At 38.4% G+C, this 22176-nt stretch overlaps 2 protein-coding genes across 3 annotated transcripts in view; both read left to right on the forward strand.

The window, feature by feature from the left end:
- The first annotated feature begins 834 nt into the window (after positions 1-834).
- LOC119421699 (GEM interacting protein) lies at positions 835-13831 on the forward strand. The gene is made up of 21 exons (XM_037689053.1): positions 835-966; positions 2183-2273; positions 2857-2947; positions 3028-3067; positions 4728-4853; positions 6360-6424; positions 7691-7798; positions 7906-7986; positions 8336-8497; positions 8648-8785; positions 9199-9389; positions 9595-9686; positions 9772-9834; positions 9956-10039; positions 10133-10275; positions 10377-10553; positions 10650-10787; positions 10977-11176; positions 11305-11626; positions 12011-12113; positions 13197-13831. Exons 1-21 carry the CDS (start codon positions 924-926, stop codon positions 13829-13831), a joined length of 3093 nt encoding a protein of 1030 aa, XP_037544981.1. The 5' UTR covers positions 835-923.
- Positions 13832-15042: 1211 nt separating this feature from the next.
- lmx1al (LIM homeobox transcription factor 1, alpha-like) overlaps positions 15043-22176 on the forward strand; it is a 34822-nt gene continuing 27688 nt past the window's right edge. Inside the window, exons 1-3 of one of the 2 annotated variants that reach the window (XM_037689067.1) lie at positions 15043-15086; positions 16576-16664; positions 17230-17419. In XM_037689067.1, the coding sequence (XP_037544995.1) occupies positions 15043-15086; positions 16576-16664; positions 17230-17419 (323 nt within the window). The remainder of the gene's footprint in view (positions 15087-16575; positions 16665-17229; positions 17420-22176) is intronic. The other variant, XM_037689068.1, reaches the window with a different exon arrangement.

The raw sequence follows: 22176 nt of genomic DNA on the forward strand, positions 1-22176 counted from the left end.
CTAGGGCATTGTGCTCCCCTACTTTTATAGTCGGTGATGCATTTAATGCCCTTCCACATGCTCCGTGGGTTCAAGTGGGAGACAAAGTGAGAGATAAAGTTAGAGAGGCCATACTGAGATGTTTTGGACATGTCCAGAGGAGGGACAGTGGGTATATTGATAGAAAGATGTTAGACATGCAGCTGCCAGAAAAAAAGAGAAAGAGGAAGGCCAAATTGGAGATATAAGGATGCAGTTAAAGAGGACATGGAGGTAGTTGGTGTTAGGACAGAGGATGCAGAGGACAGAGAGAGATGGAGGAGGATGACTCACTGTGGCGACCCCTGAATAGGGGAAAAGCCAAAATACTAAGAAGATTAACTGTCTTATTATTACAGACAATACAAACTTGGTTTGACCATTACTGACGATGAGCAATTAACCAAAGTAATTGTTTATTGTGGGGATTATTGTGACCTCAGTTGCGCAGTAAGAAAACAACTTAATTTTCTAATTATACTGAAGTAAAGGTGAAAACAAGAGGTGTCACGTTTGTCATAATCTTATTTATTCCTATCTGTCAGAGGTCAGAAATACATCTCACTAAGACAAATCTAAAGTGTTGCCCTTTCACTTTATATGGTGAGATATTGTGGGTAGGGCCTACTGTGACAAAGACACACTTCCTCTTCCTTCGATGGTGAAAACGTTAACCAACCTCCACTCTACCAGAGGAAGAATATTCTGAGAGGTTAGACCGGAGCAAGCACAGAGCTGAATTTACTACAAGTGTGTCACTGCGCGTACACACTCTGGTGGAATTTTTTTATTATTTCAGCAACACTGTTTATTTATTTAATGGCGTATTACTGAGTGACCCAGGTGGTGATGATTTGCGAGCGTTATGTATAAGTTCTGGCTGCTGGTGCGGTGAAAGGGGAGAAATGGAAGAACCAGGGTCAAACAAGGAATCTTCTCAAGACACAGGTGAGCCAGGAAGGGGCCTTCAGGAGAAGATTTGAGTTAGTGACGCTTTACACTCCACATGTTTGTTTGTCCCATAATGTCCACATGTTTAAAACATTTTTCCTATTTTTAGTTTGCTACAGAAATACATTAAATATATATTAAAAGGTTTTAATGTGGCAAAAATACATTTTTTGCTGTTGCCGAAAATTTACCAACTATGCAGTGGTGCCATAACGACATAGGTTATGCTCGTGGGTGCAAGCACATGCTGCTTGCACAAAATGCCATGACAGTCTGCACATCAGAGCCTGTGGTGCTGTAAAGCATTCTACTTGTCAAAAGAAGTCTAGTGAACTTCCTGAATGTGCTTCGTTTTACTACATTCTAGTTCTGCCTTTTTTTATTTGGCATCTGAATATTTCAAACAAGATACAAGTACTATATTTCCCTGCAAACGCAAACAATAACATATGGAGTGTTAATTTACATTCTAGCAGAATTTTTTTGTAATTTACATGAGGGTTTTTTTTCGCAATGTGATCAACATTTGTTAATGTAAAATTGATTTAAAGGAACAAAAACAAAACTTTTAGAGTTTGTGTAGTTTGAATAAAAAAAAAATCAACCTTGAAGTTTGTAACATCTTTCTCTTGGTTATCATTTTATAACTTAAACACTAAGGGTGTAAAAAACAAGGACTCTTTGTGCATTATAAGACATGACACAAAATGTAAGCAGGATGTGGTTGACCAAGATGGAGGTATCTCTGAGAGAGGGAGATTTTTGTCTTGTTCGTTACATCTGCTGGGTTTTAATGATTTGGATTGAGAGGAGGTGGGATGTCAGTTAAAGCAAATGAGCCCAAAAGTTTGAGCTTCCATCAACAAAATGCATCATGTTGTTTTGAATTGTAATTTATTCACATTCAGTCTTAAACTATTTTACTCAGCAATTTAAGGAAATGCTGTTATAGTCCAGAAGCGGAACTAAGTTTTTTTTTGTCATTGTCAGTAATCTTGACGTGAGTTTTATGGGTGAATGTATCCTGTAATTGTGTGTATTTAGCAATAAGTGCACAGGCTACATGTTTAACACCTTTGTAATTGTAATATTAAAATTAAAACAGATAATACTTGAATCACATAAACTGTTCACAAAGATTAAAAAATGAACCCATTTGTGCAGGTTGTGTTTAGTTGCGTTTCAATGCCAGCTTTTTCATTAAATTTTTCAGATGTGAAGAAAGTGCCTCATAAGTCTGAAACCAAGCGATACAGTGAGATCTTCAGAGATTTTGATAATCTCGATTTATCATTTATCTCATCGTAAGTACTATATATTTTCAAATGGTTCAACTATGTGTTCGTTGTGTTTTTCCTATTCAGTCTGCCTAATCAGTTTGATCTAAATTATGCCTCAGAAAACCATAGTGGTTAGTGATTGTTTTTCATGAATTTAGGTTAGCTGTTCATTAAAAATGAAACATTTCGCAAACAGTATATTGGTGAGCTCAAGTTTAAATAATGAACTTGTCCTTTTATGTACAGTTTCCTTTTAAAATAAAAATTTTCTTAGTGTATACATCTGTCATAGCAGTCTGTATGTCTTACGCAACTGATTCAAGCTTTTTTCACATTCTATTACATAGTTTTGGGTCACAGCAGCTTTTTCAAGTGACACAAAACAATTAAATTTATGTAAAGGGGTAAAGCTGAAAGGTAAATTAATGAGTAAATAAATATGTCTGGTCTTAGAAACTGTGTACAAGATAATAATTTGTGAAAACTAATCTGTCTACCAGTACATTTATTTATTTGTGCTTCCAGTGCACAATTTTGCTAAACAAATTCTTTATTTTTTAATTATTTCTAATTGTATTTCACCTAACACTTTTTCTTATCTGTTTAGGGAAACGGAGGATTTGCTAATAGATAGTGATTCCATCTCAGAGACCATCTCCACAGAAGGAGCTGAGATCACAGAACAAAACGATGCACATGTAAGTTTTAAAATCTTTGTGATTTGTTGCTGAAATGGCTGATTTCACCGACATGAGAAATTGATGGGTGTTGTTCACAGACTTGTGCTGAGGCCGGTGAAGTGGATGGAAACCAAACAGGTAAGAACTGTGAGTCAAAGAGGGGGAAAAATTGATGTAATGGTGATGCTCTGCTCACAGTTTGTAAGATTTATTTCTGTACGTCGACACCTACGGGAGTCTCGTTTTAGTGCTTGTGGTCATTCAGTTATTTATTGCATATCCTAATATAAACTTTAAGTGGCAAATATCTGTCATTCTTAGTTTTTGTTGTGATGCAGCACAAGCCAATGTAAGCAACACTTATTTTCAGGTACTTAGCTGTGAGTTATAGTTGCCGTGCTGTAACAAGATTAGGCCCAAGGGAGAGGATTTAAGCAGGGCACAGATGCTCTAAGAGATAAAAGAGGAAATGTCAGTGTTACAGAGTTTGAGGGGAAAGAACCAGAGGAAATAAAGAAAAGAGCAGCACTTAGTCACTCATAAAATTACTGCTGTGTGCACCAGCTTCTGTTATACTTAAACTATGCATCACATTACATCACACGGGATGTGAAATAAGACAGTGTGTTGAAAAAAAGATGACAGAAAAAACAATATCTAGTTAAATGAGGCTAAATCGAGGACCCCTACCCTGACCCATTTGACAACACCTGCTCAGTCACAGGCTGGGGGGGGGGGGGGGGAACCTGAATCACTGCTCATCTCTGACACTGAAATCTGGACCAGACTTGGGTAATCTTAAATCCCAGGTCTGAAGACTAGTCATGTGACAGCACAGATTTTAAACTGGGGTAGCTTTCTGAAAATTCTTAAAGTTTCCCTTATTACAGAAACAGTTGTGAATTGCAAAATCATCATATTCACAAGTGCATGATTCTTCTTGGCCTTTTTTATTTTAATTCTGAAGGATGACAGGAAATAAAATTGGATGTTTGTGTTACGCTCCACTTAAATTAAGTGTCTGTGTCCAAAAACTGATGTTAAAAAGAATCTGCTTGTGTGAATCGGGAACTTTAGAGAGAAACCATTGCTCTCTTGTCTGTGCGTGCTTACTGGTTTAAAATGACTGCACCGTGTGTACTGCTGGGAGAAGTGAAAGTTTTTTTAGGTGCGTTAGTACTTTGCTTGAAGGCTGTCGTATTAACACACTGAAAGCCTGACCGCAGTAAAGCTGTGACACGTTGGACTCTGATACCCGCTGGCTCCAAGTTGTATGTCTGCTCTCACCTTGTCTCTTTGTAGCTGACCAGTAGTAGCTGACCTAGTGAACAGGTGTGAGGGGGAGGGGACAGAAAAAGAGAGGAAGAGAGAAGAGGAGGGAAGTTATTTGGTCGATAGAAAGCGTCCTCTCTCAGATCACGTCCTCACTTTGTTTGGCAGACTCACGAATTGGTGGCAAGAAATTCTTTCAATCTGTGCAAACCTCTTGGAAACCACAAGATCTTTACTCTGAGGAGCAGCTATGACTTGCCGCTTGCAATCTCTGATTCCTGTACTGGGTTTGTGCACATCTTTTAAGCTTCATTTGATTTTTTTAATTAGCTTTGACTAGTTTGATTTAGTGTGGACGCTTGGGGTTGACACTGTAAAAGAAACCGGTTTTTCCTTGAGTTTGGGGGCTCAGTGAGTTCTGCGGGACAGAAAAGCTGTTGGGTGTAGCCCAGTGGACTCAACGTCAGCCCTGGATATAGCTTCAAGTTCGAAGAGCCTACAGTGATGCTGATGTACTCCCTCACAGCCCAGGATGCAGACTTGGCCCTCTTTCACAGTAAGGATGGAGTGGAGGCTGCACTGCAGTACGCCAAGTTGTGGTGCCGCTATGCCAAAGACCTTCTGGCCTGGATGGAGAAGAGAATCAGCTTGGGTGAGTACACATCTAACAGAGTAAGGAAGTAGCAGTGTAACATGCAAATGATTAGGCTGTCATGAAGGTTGTGCATTTGAATATAACATGCATACAAAAGCAGAAATACAAGGGTTGCTTACAAAATATAAATGTGCTGTTATCCATCATGCAGGGACTGGTTTTAGAAACGCACTATTTGTTGGATTTAAGTTTTGGGATATTTCACATTTTAACAATAGATGTGAGTTTTCCCCAAATTCTATAACGTTAAACTATGCCAGTTTGGTGAGACAGAGAAAAGCCGAACCTTGCTTCACACTGACCTATCAGGATAAGAAAATAATAATAATAACAATAATACACATATCATTTTATATTGTCAGCTGTAGCGTAGCAGCAATTCATTTTCTGCACTAATTTACCCTCTGGAGAGGTATGTGGTGGCGTGCACTCACACCAGTAAACAACACAGAGAAAAGGGATTAGAGATTATCTGTTAGGAGGAGGGGTATAAAAGAGAGGGAGTTAATTTGGAGCGCATGGACAGTGATTACCCTCATGTCAGCTTGAACAGGCGCTTGTGTCCAGAAAAGGATGTAAAGATTACAAGTCTCTTGGGATCAATAAAAATACAGTCACCCGACTCTGCTGTTCTGAGTAGTATTAATCAACTAATAATTATTGTTAGGTGGAGCAGCTCAACACAATCTACTAACTACAAAGAGTAAGACTGCAAGTTATGACAACAATGTAGTGTCAATTTTACAAAAAGGGCCACAAAAAATGATCAGTAGGAACCAAGATGGAATAAATCAGGGACTAATTGCCTGTTAATTACATAGTGATGAACTCCTATTTTGTTAATTAGCTGATAATTAGGAAACAGTAATTTACAGGTCAGTTACATATGAAGACATTTGTTGCTGATTCCTTTTGTGCCTGATCATTAACTTATCATTACATGATCATTAGCTATAGTATGGAGTTTATTAGTAGATGATGGTTAATTAAGTCATTGACTTATTTCCCTTCATTTATCACAGCTTAATTGTTATTAATTTGTCCCTGTTGTATTACTCATTAGTTCCCATGGAGCTAAGAAAATGTTGTGGTTTCAGTTGCAACAAATGTTACTTCATTCAGGTCAAACTTCTTTGAGAATATTTTTTGTGTCAGGCTATAACTTGTGCACTTTCAAACATAAACAATTACAATCACTGGACTCTTTTAAAATGTTCTTCAACTAAATAGCATTTTAGTTAAACAATTAAACAGACCAAAGTGGACATGAGGAAAATTAGCTCTACACTTAAAAGCAACATGGAAAAAGTTTTAATCTTCAGAAGGTTTCTTTTTTAAGCGAACGTCAGGTCTATAACTGGTATCAGCGTGTTTCACAGTTATCTTAACTTTAAAATGGGAATCCATAGAAGTCAAAACGTAACCACAGTATCTTATCTGTAACACAAGCTGATGAAAACTTACAGGTGATTTCTTTCTTTCTTCTTTTATTTTTGTTAACAGAGCAGGAATTTTCAAAAAACGTAATAAAGGCAGCAGAGGGAGCAAAGATCACCGTGACACAGCAGGTATGGCTTTGGTAATGTGACAAAATGTGTGTTTTTTTATTGTTGTTTTTTTGTTGTTTTGTTTTTGTACGATGCCCACAGTGTGTTGGAATCAGAGTCAGAGTTTCTTTATTGTCATTCGCACCTCATGTGGTGGAGCGACATTATGTACACAGGGTCCCAGTTACATCCAACAATAAAATGTAAAAGAAAAACAGCAATAACATCTAACATATGAACTAAGACAAACATCAACTAAATATACACCAAGCACTCATAACATAAAACATTACGTCGAACATCAGCACAAACGTGAACATGAGTCCGTGTGAGCAGATGAGCATGCATGAACACACCAACATTAAAACAGATCAGCAGCAACATGATATGGTTTTTCACAGTGATTATTCTGGTTAGAGCTTCATGAGTCTAACAGCCTCAGGGTAGAAGCTGTTCCTCAGTCTAGTGGTTCTACACTTAATGCTCCTCAACCTCCTTCCTGAGGGGAGTGGGACAAAAAGTGTGTGTGCTGGGTGAGTGGGGTCCTTCATGATGCAGGTGGCCCTCTTACTGCATTTGGAGGTGTATATGTCTGTGATGGTGGGGAGACTGACTCCAACAGTCTTCTGTGCAGCCTTCATCACTCTCTGCAAAGCTTTTCTTTCCGCAGCTGTGCAGCCTCCATGCCACACATTGATGCTGGAGCACAGGATGCTCTCCACTGCACACCTGTAGAAGGAGGCGAGGACTGAGCTTCCCAGACCAGCTCGTCTCAGCCGTCTGAGGAAGTAGAGTCTCTGATGAGCTTTCTTGATCAGGCTGGTGGTGTTGTTGCTCCAGCTGAGGTTGTCATTCATGTGTACACCCAAGTACTTGTAGCTGGAGACCACTTCCACCGCAGATTCTCTTATGTTCTTATGTTCAGGGGGGTGTAGGTGTTTTTGTTCCTTCTGAAGTCCACAATCATCTCCTTTGTCTTCTTCACATTGATGTGAAGGTTGTTCTATTTGCACCAGCTCTCCAGGTGTTCCACCTCTTGCCTGTAGCTGGACTCATCATTGTTTGTGATGCATCATGTATCCCACCACCACTGTATCATCTGCAAACTTTACAATGTGACAGCCTGGATGGGTAGCTGCACAATCATACATGAGCAGAGTAAACAGGAGGGGGCTCAACACACATCCCTGAGGAATAAGTTGTAACATAACTTTGAGTCTGCAGACTTTGACCTTCTTAGTTGTACGGCACCTTTGAAAGGCTCTGAGTTTGTTCTTGTGTGTGCAGGAGATGATGCCACTACAGTACATCTACACCATGGCTTTGGAGCAAGACATCAGGAACAGCGTGACCTCCAGAAGGACTTATGAGCTGCTACAAAATCGTTGCTACCAGGTATGGAAGTCCACACACCTTCATATAAAAATTATAAGATTCATTAAATCCTTTTTTCATATTTTAGATGTCATTATTTTTTTTACTCCTTTATTTTTGTTTTAAAGGCTTTGGCTGCTAAGAGAAATGAAATTGATAAGTGGCGCAGGGAATTTAAAGAGCAGTGGGCAAGGGAACAAAGGAAGATGGTGAGTACATTATACAGGCTTCATTTTTACTGAAACACGTTTTTTAAATCAAGTCACTGCTACTATCTGGGTACATTTGAACATGTTTAGAGCAAAATTCTAGTAACATAAGACCGTGTTGATATCTACAAAAGACAGATCGCACCTGGCACATGATGCATTTTTTATTTCGCTCCACATATTTCTATTCAATTCACATTTTTGACTGTGCAAGAATTTATGAGCATGCATGTTTGCGTTGATGCATTGTGTAAGCTGATGGTGTCTTATTTTATATTGGACTGTTTAAATTTAAGTCCACAAAACTAATTTGTGTTTATTCTTGTGCAAAATTGCTGCATGTCTTCAGATTGAAGCCGTGTCCACTCTTAAAAAGGCCAAACAACAATACTTCCAGCGCTGCGATGAGCTAGAAAAAGCTAAAGCAATTTCTGCTAAAGCTATAGATGACACGGTTGGAGTTAAAACACTTGATAAGAGGAGGAAGTCCAAGGATGAAGCACGGACAAAGGTTAAAATCTTCTTGATGCATTCCATAAATAAGTCGCATACTCTGCTATGTTGTTGTTTGTTTGCTCCATTTGTGACACATAGTCACCCTGGTAGTGTTTTAATAAGCTGTGATCTGTATTCAGTTAATTTATCACACATTCATGTGCAGGTAATGGAGACAGAGCTTCTCTACAGACAGTGTGTGAGTGATGCCAATATTCACCAAGACGAGTTGGTGAAGGTCAAAGAAAGAATCATTTCTCACATTCGCAAACTCATCTGTCAAGGAGACACCGTGCTCAAAGAGGTTAGTAAATACAAATAAAAACAAACTTTGTTTTTTTTGTCAAAATGTGTTATAAATGTTGAAGATCAAGTTTTGTGCCTTGGTCATCTGTATTGTATAGTCTGTGTATTTTTACAGCAAGTCTCACTAATTTTCTGTCTCTGCAGTTATTATAGTATAATTTACTAGAATAAATAATTTACATCACAACATATTTTGTTGTTTGACTGAATTTATTATTTGTGTTTTGCCATTCATATATATTTTTAGCTCACATATTGAGTTTTACTAGATTAAAGAGCAAATGTCCTTTTTTTTTTTTTTGCACCACAAATTAATTAACATGAAGGAAACATTCAAAGAAAGTTTCTTTGAATAACCATCTTCTTGTTGACACACTTCCTCCTTAATCTCACACGTTCTTCCTTCATCAGGCCACAGTCAACATGTTCTACTACCAGCGGCAGCAGATGGAGCCCGTTCCTCTTGGTTATCACAACCTGGAGGTAACGTGCAGAACCGTGGAGCCCGGAGAGCCTTATCTGCTTTACATCCTCAGCAAGCGACGCCCTGAGCAGCCACTCCAAACCTTCACTTTCCAGGAGTACGCTCCTCAGAGCAAAAAGTAGAATAAACTTTCTGCTCTTGTTTTGATATTTTTTAATGATTTAATGATTATTTTAAAATAGATGTATATTTATCACTCAGGAGTTTATAATTTTGTGATTAAATAGGAACAACAGTTGGAGTTCAACTAAATGTATGGTTTATGTGTGCTATGTTATACGTGAAAGTAATTGTTTCAAACTTTCTTTCTTTTTTTTTTATAGCAACAAACGAAAAACCGGCACTGTTCTCAGCAGTCTGCAGGACTCATCTCCCATGGCAGATGATGTTTTATGCAGAAGATCCAGTGATGGCAGTAAGATTTCCACAAGCTAAAACCATGACTGCTCTAACAAACAAGTATTTATTTTTGATTTAATTTCTGCCCCTGTGCACTTTAGGGAAATCAGGCCACAGTGACAGTGAAAGTATTGGAGGCAGTTTGGAGTCCCTGACCAGCCCTGGTAAAAACTAATGCACATTGTTTTCCATGACAAATCCTTTCACATGGAAATCAAAACTCTGTAGAGTGTAACTTTTTTTTCTGTATTGTGTTTTTTTCTTTGTGGAAATGCACATCTTAAGGACACAGGAGGCTACCCAAAACATTATCTACTTTGACAGTGTCGTCAGACGACCTGGACGACCGAGATGCTGCGTTAGAATCAGGTTTGTTACATCCCTCGACACATCCACGAGCAATTTATCTGTGCCAGGAATGATAGTAAACCTCATAAAGCTGTCGTCTTTCTCTCCCTGCAGAGTATACTGACAGCCACACTGTAAAAACACGAATGTTTTCTCGAGCTGCTCTAACACACCGACTCAGGAAAACTAAAAGCAAGATGGTTAAATGCAAGCAGTGTGACAACTACATTGTTGTCAGTGGGGTTGAATGTGAGGAGGTAAAAGGCTACATTTAAAAAAAAAAAAAAGAAAATTATTATGGACCTTAAAAGGAGTTTTAAAATAAATGTTATTTGTTCTTTTCCTCTCACGCTTTCAGTGTGGGCTGGCTTTCCACAGGAAGTGTATGGAGGGGTGTCAGTTAGAGTGTGAGAACAAGAAGGGGACAGTGTTTGGAGTGGACCTATCTGTGCTTTTACGAGACAGACCAGATGAAGTGCCATTCGTGGTGATGCACTGCACATCTGAAATAGAGAACCGGGCTCTTTCTGTGCAGGTATTGCTCATAATTGCAGAAGTCAAAAGATGCACTGTGGGTTGTCGAGTTTGAACTGCTACTGTATCTAATTTGAACCTATTTTTGTTTTCTGAGGGGGTATATCGTGTGAGTGGGTCAAAGCCTCGCATCCAGAAGCTCTGTCAGAACTTTGAGACTCAAAAGGAGCAGGTGGACCTTTCTGACCTCTCGCCACATGACATCACATCTATTCTTAAGCACTTCTTCAAAGAGGTACTTAAAGACGTTTTTGCAAAATAAACTTCACTGCTTTTTTTGATGCAATATTGAAAACGGGCAGAAAATTATACATTCTGTCCATTTAACGTTAAAAGTTAAATGTTTGAGAATATTAGTGTGCCGTTATTGTTGGTTGCATTGATTTTCCAACATCCCAGTGAATAATAATATTGTCTCTTTCAGCTCCCAGAGCCTTTACTAACTTTTGACCTGTACAATGACTTTATCACGGTGGGAAAGAACATTCAGCACCTGAATGAAAGGGAAACTTCACCAGACCCTACCGACGTCTTGGACATTATTCATAACCTGCAAATGCTTCTGCAGAAGCTTCCTTTATGTTGCTACAAGACGCTGCAGCACATGATTTCACACCTGCAAAAGTGAGCATGCTACTTTAGTTTCACTTCACTTTTTTCATCCATTCAATTTTTAATTTTACATGTACCATTAATGCTTTGATTTTTATATTTGATTTTGCCTATATTTGTCCATGGTTATGTCTTGACAGAGTTTCAGAGAATTATGACAACAAGATGTCTCCTAGCAATCTGGGTATAGTGTTTGGGCCAACCTTATTGCGCCCTCTAGTGTCTACAGACATGTCAATGATTGCCCTTTTGGAGACGAGCTACCAGGCTGTGCTTGTTGAGTTCCTCATCACCCACCATGACAAGATATTTGGCCTGGAGGGAAGCACTAATACTCCCCCTCCCCCAGCCCCCACAGCACCTCTTCCAGACACTCCTCCTAGAGCTTCCTGTCCTCTGGATGGAGACGATGCTGACTTGGAGCACGACCTTTCTGCCAGAGAGCGTCCACACTCTCTAGAAGTATGTACTTTAGCGTTAAAAGAATAAGCTGTCTGGCATATCTCTTTATGCAAGTGTTGCACTTGTATGTTGTTTTAAAAACTTTAGGCACTTAACCTCATACTGTGGCTGTATTTCTGCTGCTGCCTTGCATGATATTTCAAGTTTCAGTTGTTGGCGCACTGTTTTATAACAGGAAGAACCGTTTGCTGTGGCTGTAAGAAATGGTTCAGGAGCAACAAGAATGCAAACATTACTACTTCTTAGCTTGACTGCTCCGAATTTTCCATCTGTGCTTGATGTAGTCATTGCCTTATTAGAAATTACAGTAGCAGAATGTGGTGATAAGAATCGAAGGTGATCAGAAGACCGAAGTCCACCACTCAACTTGTGTCATTCCAACAGAGCCGATCATTCAAGAGAGACTTGAGTGAGTGTTACATTTCTGACAAGTCTTCATCCACTGAGGCAGTGGACCAGGTTGGCCCTGAAGCCAGTGACAGAGAAGGTAGGCAGATGTAGCGATAGAGTAGTCACTTCTGATGACATATAAATACAACTGGTGCTTTGTTAGAGCTGTAGCCTTACTTACAGCAAGACGGTCGTAGGATTGCCGCCCATCTGCAGCCTTGAATGGAGTTTACATGTCCTCCCAGTGCACTTGTGGGTTTTCTTCCACTACTCTGGTTTCCTCACACAGACATGTTAGGTCAACAGGTAACTCTAAATTGTCACCAGGTGCAAGTTAGATTGTGAATGGTTGTCTGTCTAATTTGTCTCTGTGTGACAAGATAATAGACTTGCAAAGTCTTCTGGGTGCACCCTGTCTCTCGCACAATGAACCCTGCAAAGAAAAGCAGGACAGGAAAGGATAGATGGTGTCGCTTATGAATACTGATGTTTCTCTTTGCAAGTCTAGTAAAGTAGATGACATGTTCAACGTTTCTGACATCTCTAAGGTCCTAAGTTGTCCATTTAGTTCCTCACAGAGGTTTTTGATTCTTGACTTACACAGTACTCTCTAACCGCTCGATACTGTGGACGTAGTGTCACAAGGTCTGCTATTTTTGTCAACCCTCTTTACATTTCCTCCAGTTATTTTTAAAACTAAAACTTCCCTTTGATAGCATGCATCATAGTTTTGTTTACTGCTTGGCTTTCATTAAGAATCATGTTAAAGGAACAATGAATAAAACAGTGGAATTATAGTTTTATTATAGTATTTGATTTGTTATAAATCCTGGTGCCACTCGTTGGCTTCATTTAAACTTTGAGAACCAGCAGTTAATTAAGAGTACTTTGATTTTTACTACATAAGACACTCACTTTTTATTGCTTGCTTCTCTCTTGCTGTGTTTATAATCTTTGCTTCAGTTGCAAACAACTGATGCTTCAGACATGTGCACCTTCGTGTCAACCCACAACTGTAATATTTTAAAACCATTTTCTTCTTTTTAAATCATCAAAGGATATTTTTGTCTCGGATCTTCCAGAAGAAAATTTTAGTTTAGTGATAATATAATTAGAAATTGCCATTTGCAGTGACTTACTTTGTAAATTAAATGGTTGTCCTTCTCGTTTTTTACCCTAGTCCTGGCTGTGAGAGCAGCATCAAGTAATCCTCATGGTGCGTCCGTGAGGGAATCAGCCTATGACTTAGGCACCCAGCCACACTATCGCTTCACAAGACAGCCTGTGAAGTACTACCGGCATCATAACGTAAGAACTCGACTCTCTGTCCCACACTGTGCAACAAGGCAGGCAGCTTGTCCAAAGAGGGGCTTTCAAGAGAGTGTGGACAGCAGCCACAGTACCTCTCCTGAGCCAGAGACGCAGGCATGTTCACAAAACTTTGATGGCCATTGGAACAACACGCAGCAGCCCCGCCAGGTGACAACTACAGCTAAGGATATAAAGGAAGGCCCGCTAAGCCCACGAGATGTTGTGGAGTACATGCTGGGACTGGACTCAGCAGTTACATCTCCTGCAGCCCAAATGTCATCCAGTACAACACAGAGGTCTACTCAAGAGGTAGACACGTGGTGGCAAGATGACCAGAACATGAATACGAACTACCGACACTGGACTGGACAGATTTCCAGTCTCAATTCGTCGCCAAAGAACATTCCTTTTGAGCACAGCCTGACCTCACCTGCTCAGAAGATCCTGTCTGGTCTGAAGCTGAGACGCAGTCACTCAGGGAAGGAGGAGCAGCTCTTTGTCTAACGAAAGATAACAATTCTAGACACTGCGGTGAATTTGCATACAACAAGAGTCTGCGACTGTAACACCGATTATTAGAATTGTGCATATTTATATATATATATCTATAATAAAATGCATCATCCCATTTTAATGCTCACTGATCGCCTCATTTAGAACACATTTGATTTGGTTTAAAATGTTAGAAAAGTTACATCTTTAAAACTTGCATTCCAAACACTGGGGGGGGGGGGGATCAGTTTTTAGACTTATTGGAATGCCCTAATAAAACTTTATTAGTTTCTTTAATAGGTTTGAACTGTAAACCATTCAGTTAAATGATGTAAATACCAGACAAGACAAGTTCATGAAGTATTTGAATGTACAGCACAGAGGTAATGAGATGAAAACTAAACAAAATCATCAAAGTTTTTATTTTCCTTGTGAATATCTGTAATAAATGTTTGGTTTACCTTTGAGATATATTATTTTATATTTCATTTGTTTATTTGCATGGCAAATTTGACTTAATGAGTTAAATGTGAGCAGTGCACCTTTCCAGTTTAACCGCAAGAGGGCGATATTTTAGTGTGTGAGGAAAAAAAACAAAACATGAAAAGGTACAAACGTGATAATAAAGAAAAAATAAACATTTCTTTTTAACAGCTCCGTATTTTTTAGATGTAGCTTTTCATTCGACTTACTCAAACCATTTTCTCCCTTAATCTGTAATTATTCAGAAGTGAAGTGAATCTATATTTTCTTATATATTTAAATGATGATTTGCTTTTGCTCTTTGAGCGTTCATCTCCAGAATTAAGAAGTTAAATGTGATATGATGTTAGGAGCATTTCTATGGGGAGACATTACAAGTTATTTTTTTTTTATCTCAGCTCTGTCCTTCTAAGTGTCTGACCTTGAACACAAGATGCAAGTGGTCCTCCCAATCTGTTATCAATAGGCTGCTTTATCACTCATCTTCCCTCATCATTTCCCGCACCTTCTCCCTCCCTCCTTGTCAGTCCATCTCCTCCCTCTGCCTCTTTTACGCACAAAACAAGTGAAAGCGCGCACACGGCTGCCGGGGAAAACGGGAGACACAATAGAGCGCGCTTTGGATCATGATGTTGGAATTTTTTTACCTCATAGCAGCAACACGGGTCGACCTGTGAGGTGCATGCGGACGATCTTTAACCGCGTCTGTTCACACGAGCTGAAAGTTTCTCCAGGTTTTAATGTTGCCCACGGAGGTCTCCGGAGGAGTGTGTTTCACGTCAAGGTAGGACTCAGGAACAGGTTGCCATGAAGCAACTGGGAGATGCGCGACTCCAGGGTTTCAAACGGGTTCTTGTTGCGCTTGTAGTCTGCTCCTGTTTTACAATCAGGCCAAGCGCGCGACTATTCATGGAAATATTTTCAATTTAAACAGGTGGGCTGAAAAAACAAACACGCTTTTAAATATTCATTTGCTTTTTGTGGAAAATTGTAACTAAATCTTTAAGATTACAGTTTGGCGTGCGGCAATGAGGTTATTATTATTTTATTATTATTATTATTAGGATATATTGTGTTTAGATTTATTTAAACGCCAAGCCTACAAATAGAAGCTTGTTAATGTGTGTGAGAAACACTTATTTCAAATGTGAAGTCCATTTCACCAGGAAATTTATAAAAACTATAAAACAAAGACTTTTGTTTTGATAATCATCAGGATATTATGGCTGACAGCTAATTAGCACAAATATGTCAATTTGTTCAACCCACTTAGGAAATTTGCCAAATCAACTTCATTTACATAATTTGTTTTCTGTGATTTCTTTATTTATTTTTTAACAGTAACAAACTCTGTGACTTCTCGCTCACACATTTACAGGTTCACCCACTGAGAGACCAAAAGTAAAATAATAAAATCCAGATTTATTCATTTATCACTTTTTTTGAAAGGGGTTGTGGATTTCATCATTTTGGTGCATGAGACTGCCTCAGATAATCAGACGATTTTTTTATTGATTAAATCATCTTAAAATAAACATTTTGTTATTCTATATTTTTGTTTTGTTCTAAATACATTTACACATATTATAAAATAAAATAGAATTTATAAAATCGACTTGTTTTATTAATGTTTTAGTTTGAAATGTTTTTGTTTACTTTTTTTTTTTTTTTTACAAATGTCTTACATTAATTTGATCCATCATGCTTTAAAGTAAACAGATTTCCAAAATATTAGTTAACTGGCACAAATAAAATTGAACCTTACAGATATTTAATATAAATTAGCAAAACAAAGAAAGACATTGTTTACGCTACCAAAATTTAATAAATATTTTTATTGACGTCGTAAAATAATATAATAAAAAGTAGATTGAAAAATAATATGTTGTTTTTTTATTGACTATTTTAAATTTGAATATTACATTTGAATAACCAAACACTTCTCAGCACATTCAGCTCCGATTCAAACAACTAGTCAGAATTATTTTTGCAATAATGGCTAATATATGTTTTTATTGATATTATTTACACGAATTAAATTCATTTTTACATTTGTTAAATTAAACTATTTCCATATGTGTGTTAATTATTATTATTTTTTATCTGCAGTGAGCTGGCTGCACAAATTGTTACATAAATGTTGTGACTGATATTTTTATCTTCCAGTGTAGGTTTTCATGTTTATTTTCCACCGTGTATCTTATATGCAAGTGGTTCTGCCACAGTTTGTACAAAACACTGAGAAGAAATGGTTTTGTTTTGTTCCTTTGTAGCGATCACACTGAGGGCAGGAGAGAAGGAATGAAAACAGAGGAGAACCAGCAGTCCTGTTTGCAGCAGCCTCCATCCTCCACGCCTTTTGGTCAGTGCTCGCGTGTCACAATGCGTGTTTTTCAAATAAATATTATTCGGCCAAATAGCTTGAAAAGTATTTTCAAATATTTTTAGCACAAGCATTTATACAGTTAAACAATTCACTGAGCCATAAAAATAAAAAAAGAGATAAAAATCCGATGTCAAACAAAGCTAACACGTTTTGAGAAATATTTGACTGTTTATAGGCAAAATTGAAGAATACAAACATTCCACTTTTTTTTTGACTGCATCTATAAACACACAATTTAACGCGTTTAACTTTATGTCACTTCGGATTTTAATTTACCTATAACAAACCATTTTCATGCAGATCTTTGAATATATTTTAAAATGGTAATGATACAGGAAGCACGTAGATTGTAATGGAATAAAGTGTCATTTTGAAATACAAACGTTTGTCTCATTTGGAACAACGGGGCATCTCTCTTTAAACCCTTAAATAAAATAAAGCAATAACTGATTTGTGCCTGATCGAGTTGTTGGAGGATTATTTGAGCGCACAGATCTGACTTTGGCCTTGTCCATATCCGCGCGCTGATTTGCCCCTGCAGGTCCAGAGTACAGAGGAGGGGGAGAGGTGTGCGCGGGCTGCGAGTCTCCTATCGCCGACCGCTTCCTGCTGCGCGTGAACGAGCGCTCCTGGCACGAGACCTGCGTCAAATGCGCGGTGTGTCTGAGCGCACTCAGCGGGACCTGTTACTGCAGGGACCGCCTGCTGTACTGCAAGCACGACTACGAAAAGTAAGATCCACTCTCTGACTCATGACGTCAAATAATCAACCTGTAGAAACGGTGTCATGCTCCTTTAACAGGTGGGTTGTAATGGAAGTCAGCATTTAGCTTCACCCAGTGTGTGTGTGTGTGTGTGTGTGTGTGTTACTTCTTCAGGAATTCAATATTTTTCATTCAATCAGAAGCAAACTGAAGGTGTGCTGTCCTCCCTCAAATCAGCATTTAAGACATCTTGTTTGTTTGTTGTTGTTGTTTTTTAATTTACAAATGACCTCCTCAGCTCAATTTAAAATAAATACTCAACATCGTGAGTGTGTTTTTCTGCAGAAGGACTGAAGGCATAGATTAAAGCGAGGCATTTTTATTTACAAGTCAAGAGAATAGTGAAGCTTTACATTTCATGATTTTTTTTTTTATTATGAATATTTACTAAAAAGGGACACCAATTCATTCATGGCGAGAAATTAGTTATCAAACAGTGGTCATAAATGGATAACAATGTCTAAATGTATAAAACAGGTGTTACGGTTCTTTATTTAAAGGTTTATTTGCGCACTTTAACAAAAAACATATGATTTCATCCATCATCTTTACCCGCTTCTTCCTTTATGGGTCACTGGTGCCCATGTCCAGCCATCACTGTGCGAAAGGAAGGGTTACCCTGGACAGGTCACAAATCCATCACAGGGTTTCTGTAATCTTTATTTTGTGGGCGGCAAATTGAAAAGTTTGGGAACCTCTGGTCAAGATTTGAAGACAATGCCTTTGTTTGAAGCTTATTCATGATTTATAATATTCTGTTCACAATCTCATTGGGATTAACCCCTGCTACACTGCTGTAATAACACATGTAATGGAAAAAAATGTTTGATGGTTCATCTATATTTCTGAGGACAGGGGATGTTAATTATTTGTTGTTTGGTTTGTGCTGCGTTCACTGCATGTGCTTACAGTGGGAGCTCCTGGGGTAGACAGCCTAAAGACATGCAGCTTGTTATCGTTGTTTTGAAAAGTGTCAGACGGCATCCAGCAGCATAGACTCCCCCACTGTACCTGACATCTGGAGGAGAGAGAGTGAGAAAGGGAGAGATGAAAGCCCCATTGTGTGACGTTCACCAGGAAAAATGAGTGGGAAAAACGGAGGCCAAACCACTTTTTGTGTTATAGTTTTTGTGATGGAAGGAAAAAACGGTATTTGCTCTTCTTGCATAATGAATATAAGTGCCGATCCAAATCAAAAGCCAGCAGCTCATTCACCGAGGTGTTGATTTAGTCCTCTATACATTGCACATGCCTGCCTTGTGTGAGTTGGTGCCAGACTTGGCACACAGTAATGTCTGTGACCTTCAGAGAATCAGCAACAATGTCTCCTTGTTTTCCCTGTAGTCTGTCCATCAGCGCCTTACACTACGCACTCCCTCATCCAGAGCAGGTGTGTGCATTGTAACAGATTAGCTGGTCCAGGAATTTGGAACGTGCAAAAGAATTTTAGGGGAATTTGTACATTTATTAGTGCACTGAAATTTCTCTTTGGACCCCACACTTGTGTCTTTATTATAAAGGAGCTCCATCTGCCTCAGTAAAGCAAAGCCAGATCATTTGCCTGATGTCTGACTCATGAGTTGTGTTTGCATGTTAGAAACTAAATTAAGGGAGTTATTGGAGTATGCATTGAAAACATGCATTGTTGTTAAATCAGCATCTTGCAGGATTTTCATCTCATACAGAAATATTTTGTTCATTATGAGATACTTGATTTTTTTTTTCTAAAGCAGCATCTCAGGCTTGTCCAAATATTGTTTAATTCCCTCTTGGCTAGCTTTATTACATCACCCAGCACAAAGACAGACAGAGCTTCAGAGCTTTACTCCCTAACTCCTTCTTCACAACAACGTACAGTAAGCTAAAGCACACTCTGTTCAGCACTGTTACCCCATCAGTTTCTTTCTTTTTCAAACAGGCAAACACTCAAAAGTGAAAAGTGGTTTGTATCTACTAACGGTCCAAATTACTAACCCAATCTAATATTGAAATATAACCCATCCCCCACCCAATTGGTTTAGACTACAACGCCTGCAAGGCAAAGGTTAATTCAACATTTGCATGTTTAGTAGTTCTGAATGAAATCTACACTTGACTGATCATCTTACATCAATCACTTAAAAAAAAACAAAAAAACAATGAAATGTTCTTGCATGGCATTGGATCTTTGGTCAAACTTGTTCAAGTTCAATAGTTTAAAACAATAGGTCAAATTTTTATTGTTGTTAAACGATCAAGGTTTGCATTTTCACGATTGCTTTTACGCTTGGGTCACAATTTGTTGTAAAAAAAATGAGGAAATTTAAACAAAATAAATTCAAGTGCTCTTTTTAATAATAATAATAAAGTGCTATGTGTTGTCATCATTGTATGTTCCCACAAGTTACACACATTACAAAGACGAAATTGGCTCTCTGCATTTAACTCATCGCACCTGGGATACATCCAGGTGGAGCACCAGGGAGCAATTTGGGATTGGGTGTCCTGCTCAGAGACACCACGAGACGTGCAATGACCGGGGATTGAACCCAGGACCTTCGGGTCCCAAGTCGACTGCCCTGCCCCTACACCATCTCTACCCCTTTTTTGTGAAACGTTGAAAATTACATGCTTACATGCTTTACATGATGCAGTTGATCCATTTTAATGACGGGCACAGTAATATAAATTGAATTTTTTAAAAGTTTGTAAATATCACAGATATTTCAAACAAGTCTCATTTTCTCAAGGTCAAATTAAACCATGTTATTTTTTAGGACAAAACGGTCAAAAGTTAAGTACTCCAGCTGTATACTAATGCAGCTTGTTATAAACTGAAAATATACTTTGTTTCATTTTTATTTAAAATTAAAGTAGCTGTTAAAAAGACGTCATTGAAAAAATAGAACACTTCCAGCGTCCTGCGCATTTCTTTTCAACAAAGTATTTGAGTTTAACTAGATTCCTAACAAACCAAACTTACAAATCTATATCTGGGTTTCCAGTTAAATAAGACGGAAGCAGAAAGACTAGAGGTTAGTCTGCCTTTGCAGAGCCTGGAAAGCTCTTGTAAGCCCATAAAGGCGTTTCAGCCTTTTGAAATCCAGGTCACCAGGGTGGATATTAACTAAACTTTGCTTTTAATGCCTCACATGTGGTGGGGGGCACACAAGTTTACCAAGTCTCTCACTGCAGAAAGAAAAAGATCCCACCACCACAAATATGGAATCGTCCTCTCGATACATGCAGTCTCTGAACTTAAATGCAACAACATAAATAGAATAAATGCTGTGTGTGAGTAAATGTGTGAACTTCAAAAACACATCTTGTACAGGACTCCTTTTCCCTTTCATACCTCCACCCTACCAGCCAGTCCTCTCCCTGTCTCTCGATCCTTTGCCTCATTTATCACTGTCTGCTTTGTAATAATATTTCTGTATACAAAACCTCATTTCCTTCTTGTTGAGATTGATAGCAGAGATGACACTGTAGTGAACCAGATAACCTCAAATCTACCAGATGGACAGAGACTGTTATTTTCATTGATCTGAATAAGTCTGAACCATCTGATGAACTTTCTTTCTTGAATTAATCAAGCAGAAAAGACAATTCTTTATAATCATTACTGTCTTACAAATGTTTTGATAATCAAATTGTGTTAGTTCACTCAATGCTTTACAGGTTGAAAAGAACTACTAATTTTTATTTTTACATAAACAGTAAGTAATGATTTTTGTTCCTCATTCAGAGAAGAAATCACCTGAATATGCCTTTCTTGATTTTCTGTCTGAAATGAGCAAGCTGTCGTAAGTATGTTAAAGGTTGGTTTTCGGTCAACTAAAATGTTTACCGAGAAAAATGTCATGTTTTACTATTTGAAAAGATTACAAAGTGTGAGACTCCACGAAGTCTGCTGTTGCTGCAATAATCTTTTCTGTATGTTGTAAACAATCCTTGACTTATGATAACATCTTACGTCACAAATCCACTCCTCTTTCTGGTCCTTCCACGAATCAGAAAGCTCTAAATTGAACAGGAAGTCGACCCAAATAAAATGTGGCAACTTCTCAGTTCAAGTAGGAGAAGAGAAGAGAAGAATTCGAGAATTCCAGAATTCCAAGAGAATGAGAGTTCTGAGAGATGTTGGAATGAGAGCTGACAACAGGTCCGATAGTCCAACAGAATGAGCAGATTGAGAGTGCAGCCGGTTATGAAGAGTTTGGAGTTATGAAGAACCAGGAACGTTTGGGATTATAATTCTGTTTTGAGCTAATCAACGCACGACTTTCTGAAGGTTTGGTAGCTCTCGACGGAGACGCTGAAACGAGTCAGAAAGGAACTACATCCAGCGCTGATTCATCGTCAACAGGTAGATGGTTCTATTTTGACCAAGTGTACCGTGAGAAGCTGAGGATCTGACGAAGCGTGCAATTTCTGGTTAAACAGATTAAACTTCCCTCACACAGTTCTCTGTAAGATAATCTCCTTTCACTCTAAAACCCACCTCTCTCTCATAAATCAGTACAGATATTTTAGAAATATCTTAAGCAAAGTCCTCAAATCACCGCCGAGTGATTTGAAGTTCATTTTCTGTGAAACTGTCTGTTATTATTTTCATATTTTGCCAAATTAATGTAAATGTTTGATGTTAAACTTTGATTCTGAAAATAAATGATTCCATTCATTTGATGGGTCAAAGATAAACAACGTCTCTCGTTACATTTCTGTTAAATTCAATGCACGAC

This window comes from Nematolebias whitei, chromosome 15, assembly GCF_014905685.2.
Source record: "Nematolebias whitei isolate Nwh7 chromosome 15, NemWhi1, whole genome shotgun sequence".
NCBI lineage: Eukaryota > Metazoa > Chordata > Actinopteri > Cyprinodontiformes > Rivulidae > Nematolebias > Nematolebias whitei.

What these genes read in the sequence shown, in the direction of transcription:
- LOC119421699 (XM_037689053.1), top strand. Translation starts at nt 924, where the DNA reads ATGGAAGAACCAGGGTCAAACAAGGAATCTTCTCAAGACACAG. An exon ending in GGAGAAGAGAATCAGCTTGG is followed by an intron (nt 4,854 to 6,359) that starts GTGAGTACACAT and finishes TTTTGTTAACAG; the next exon opens with AGCAGGAATTTTCAAAAAAC. An exon ending in TACGCTCCTCAGAGCAAAAA is followed by an intron (nt 9,390 to 9,594) that starts GTAGAATAAACT and finishes TTTTTTTTATAG; the next exon opens with CAACAAACGAAAAACCGGCA.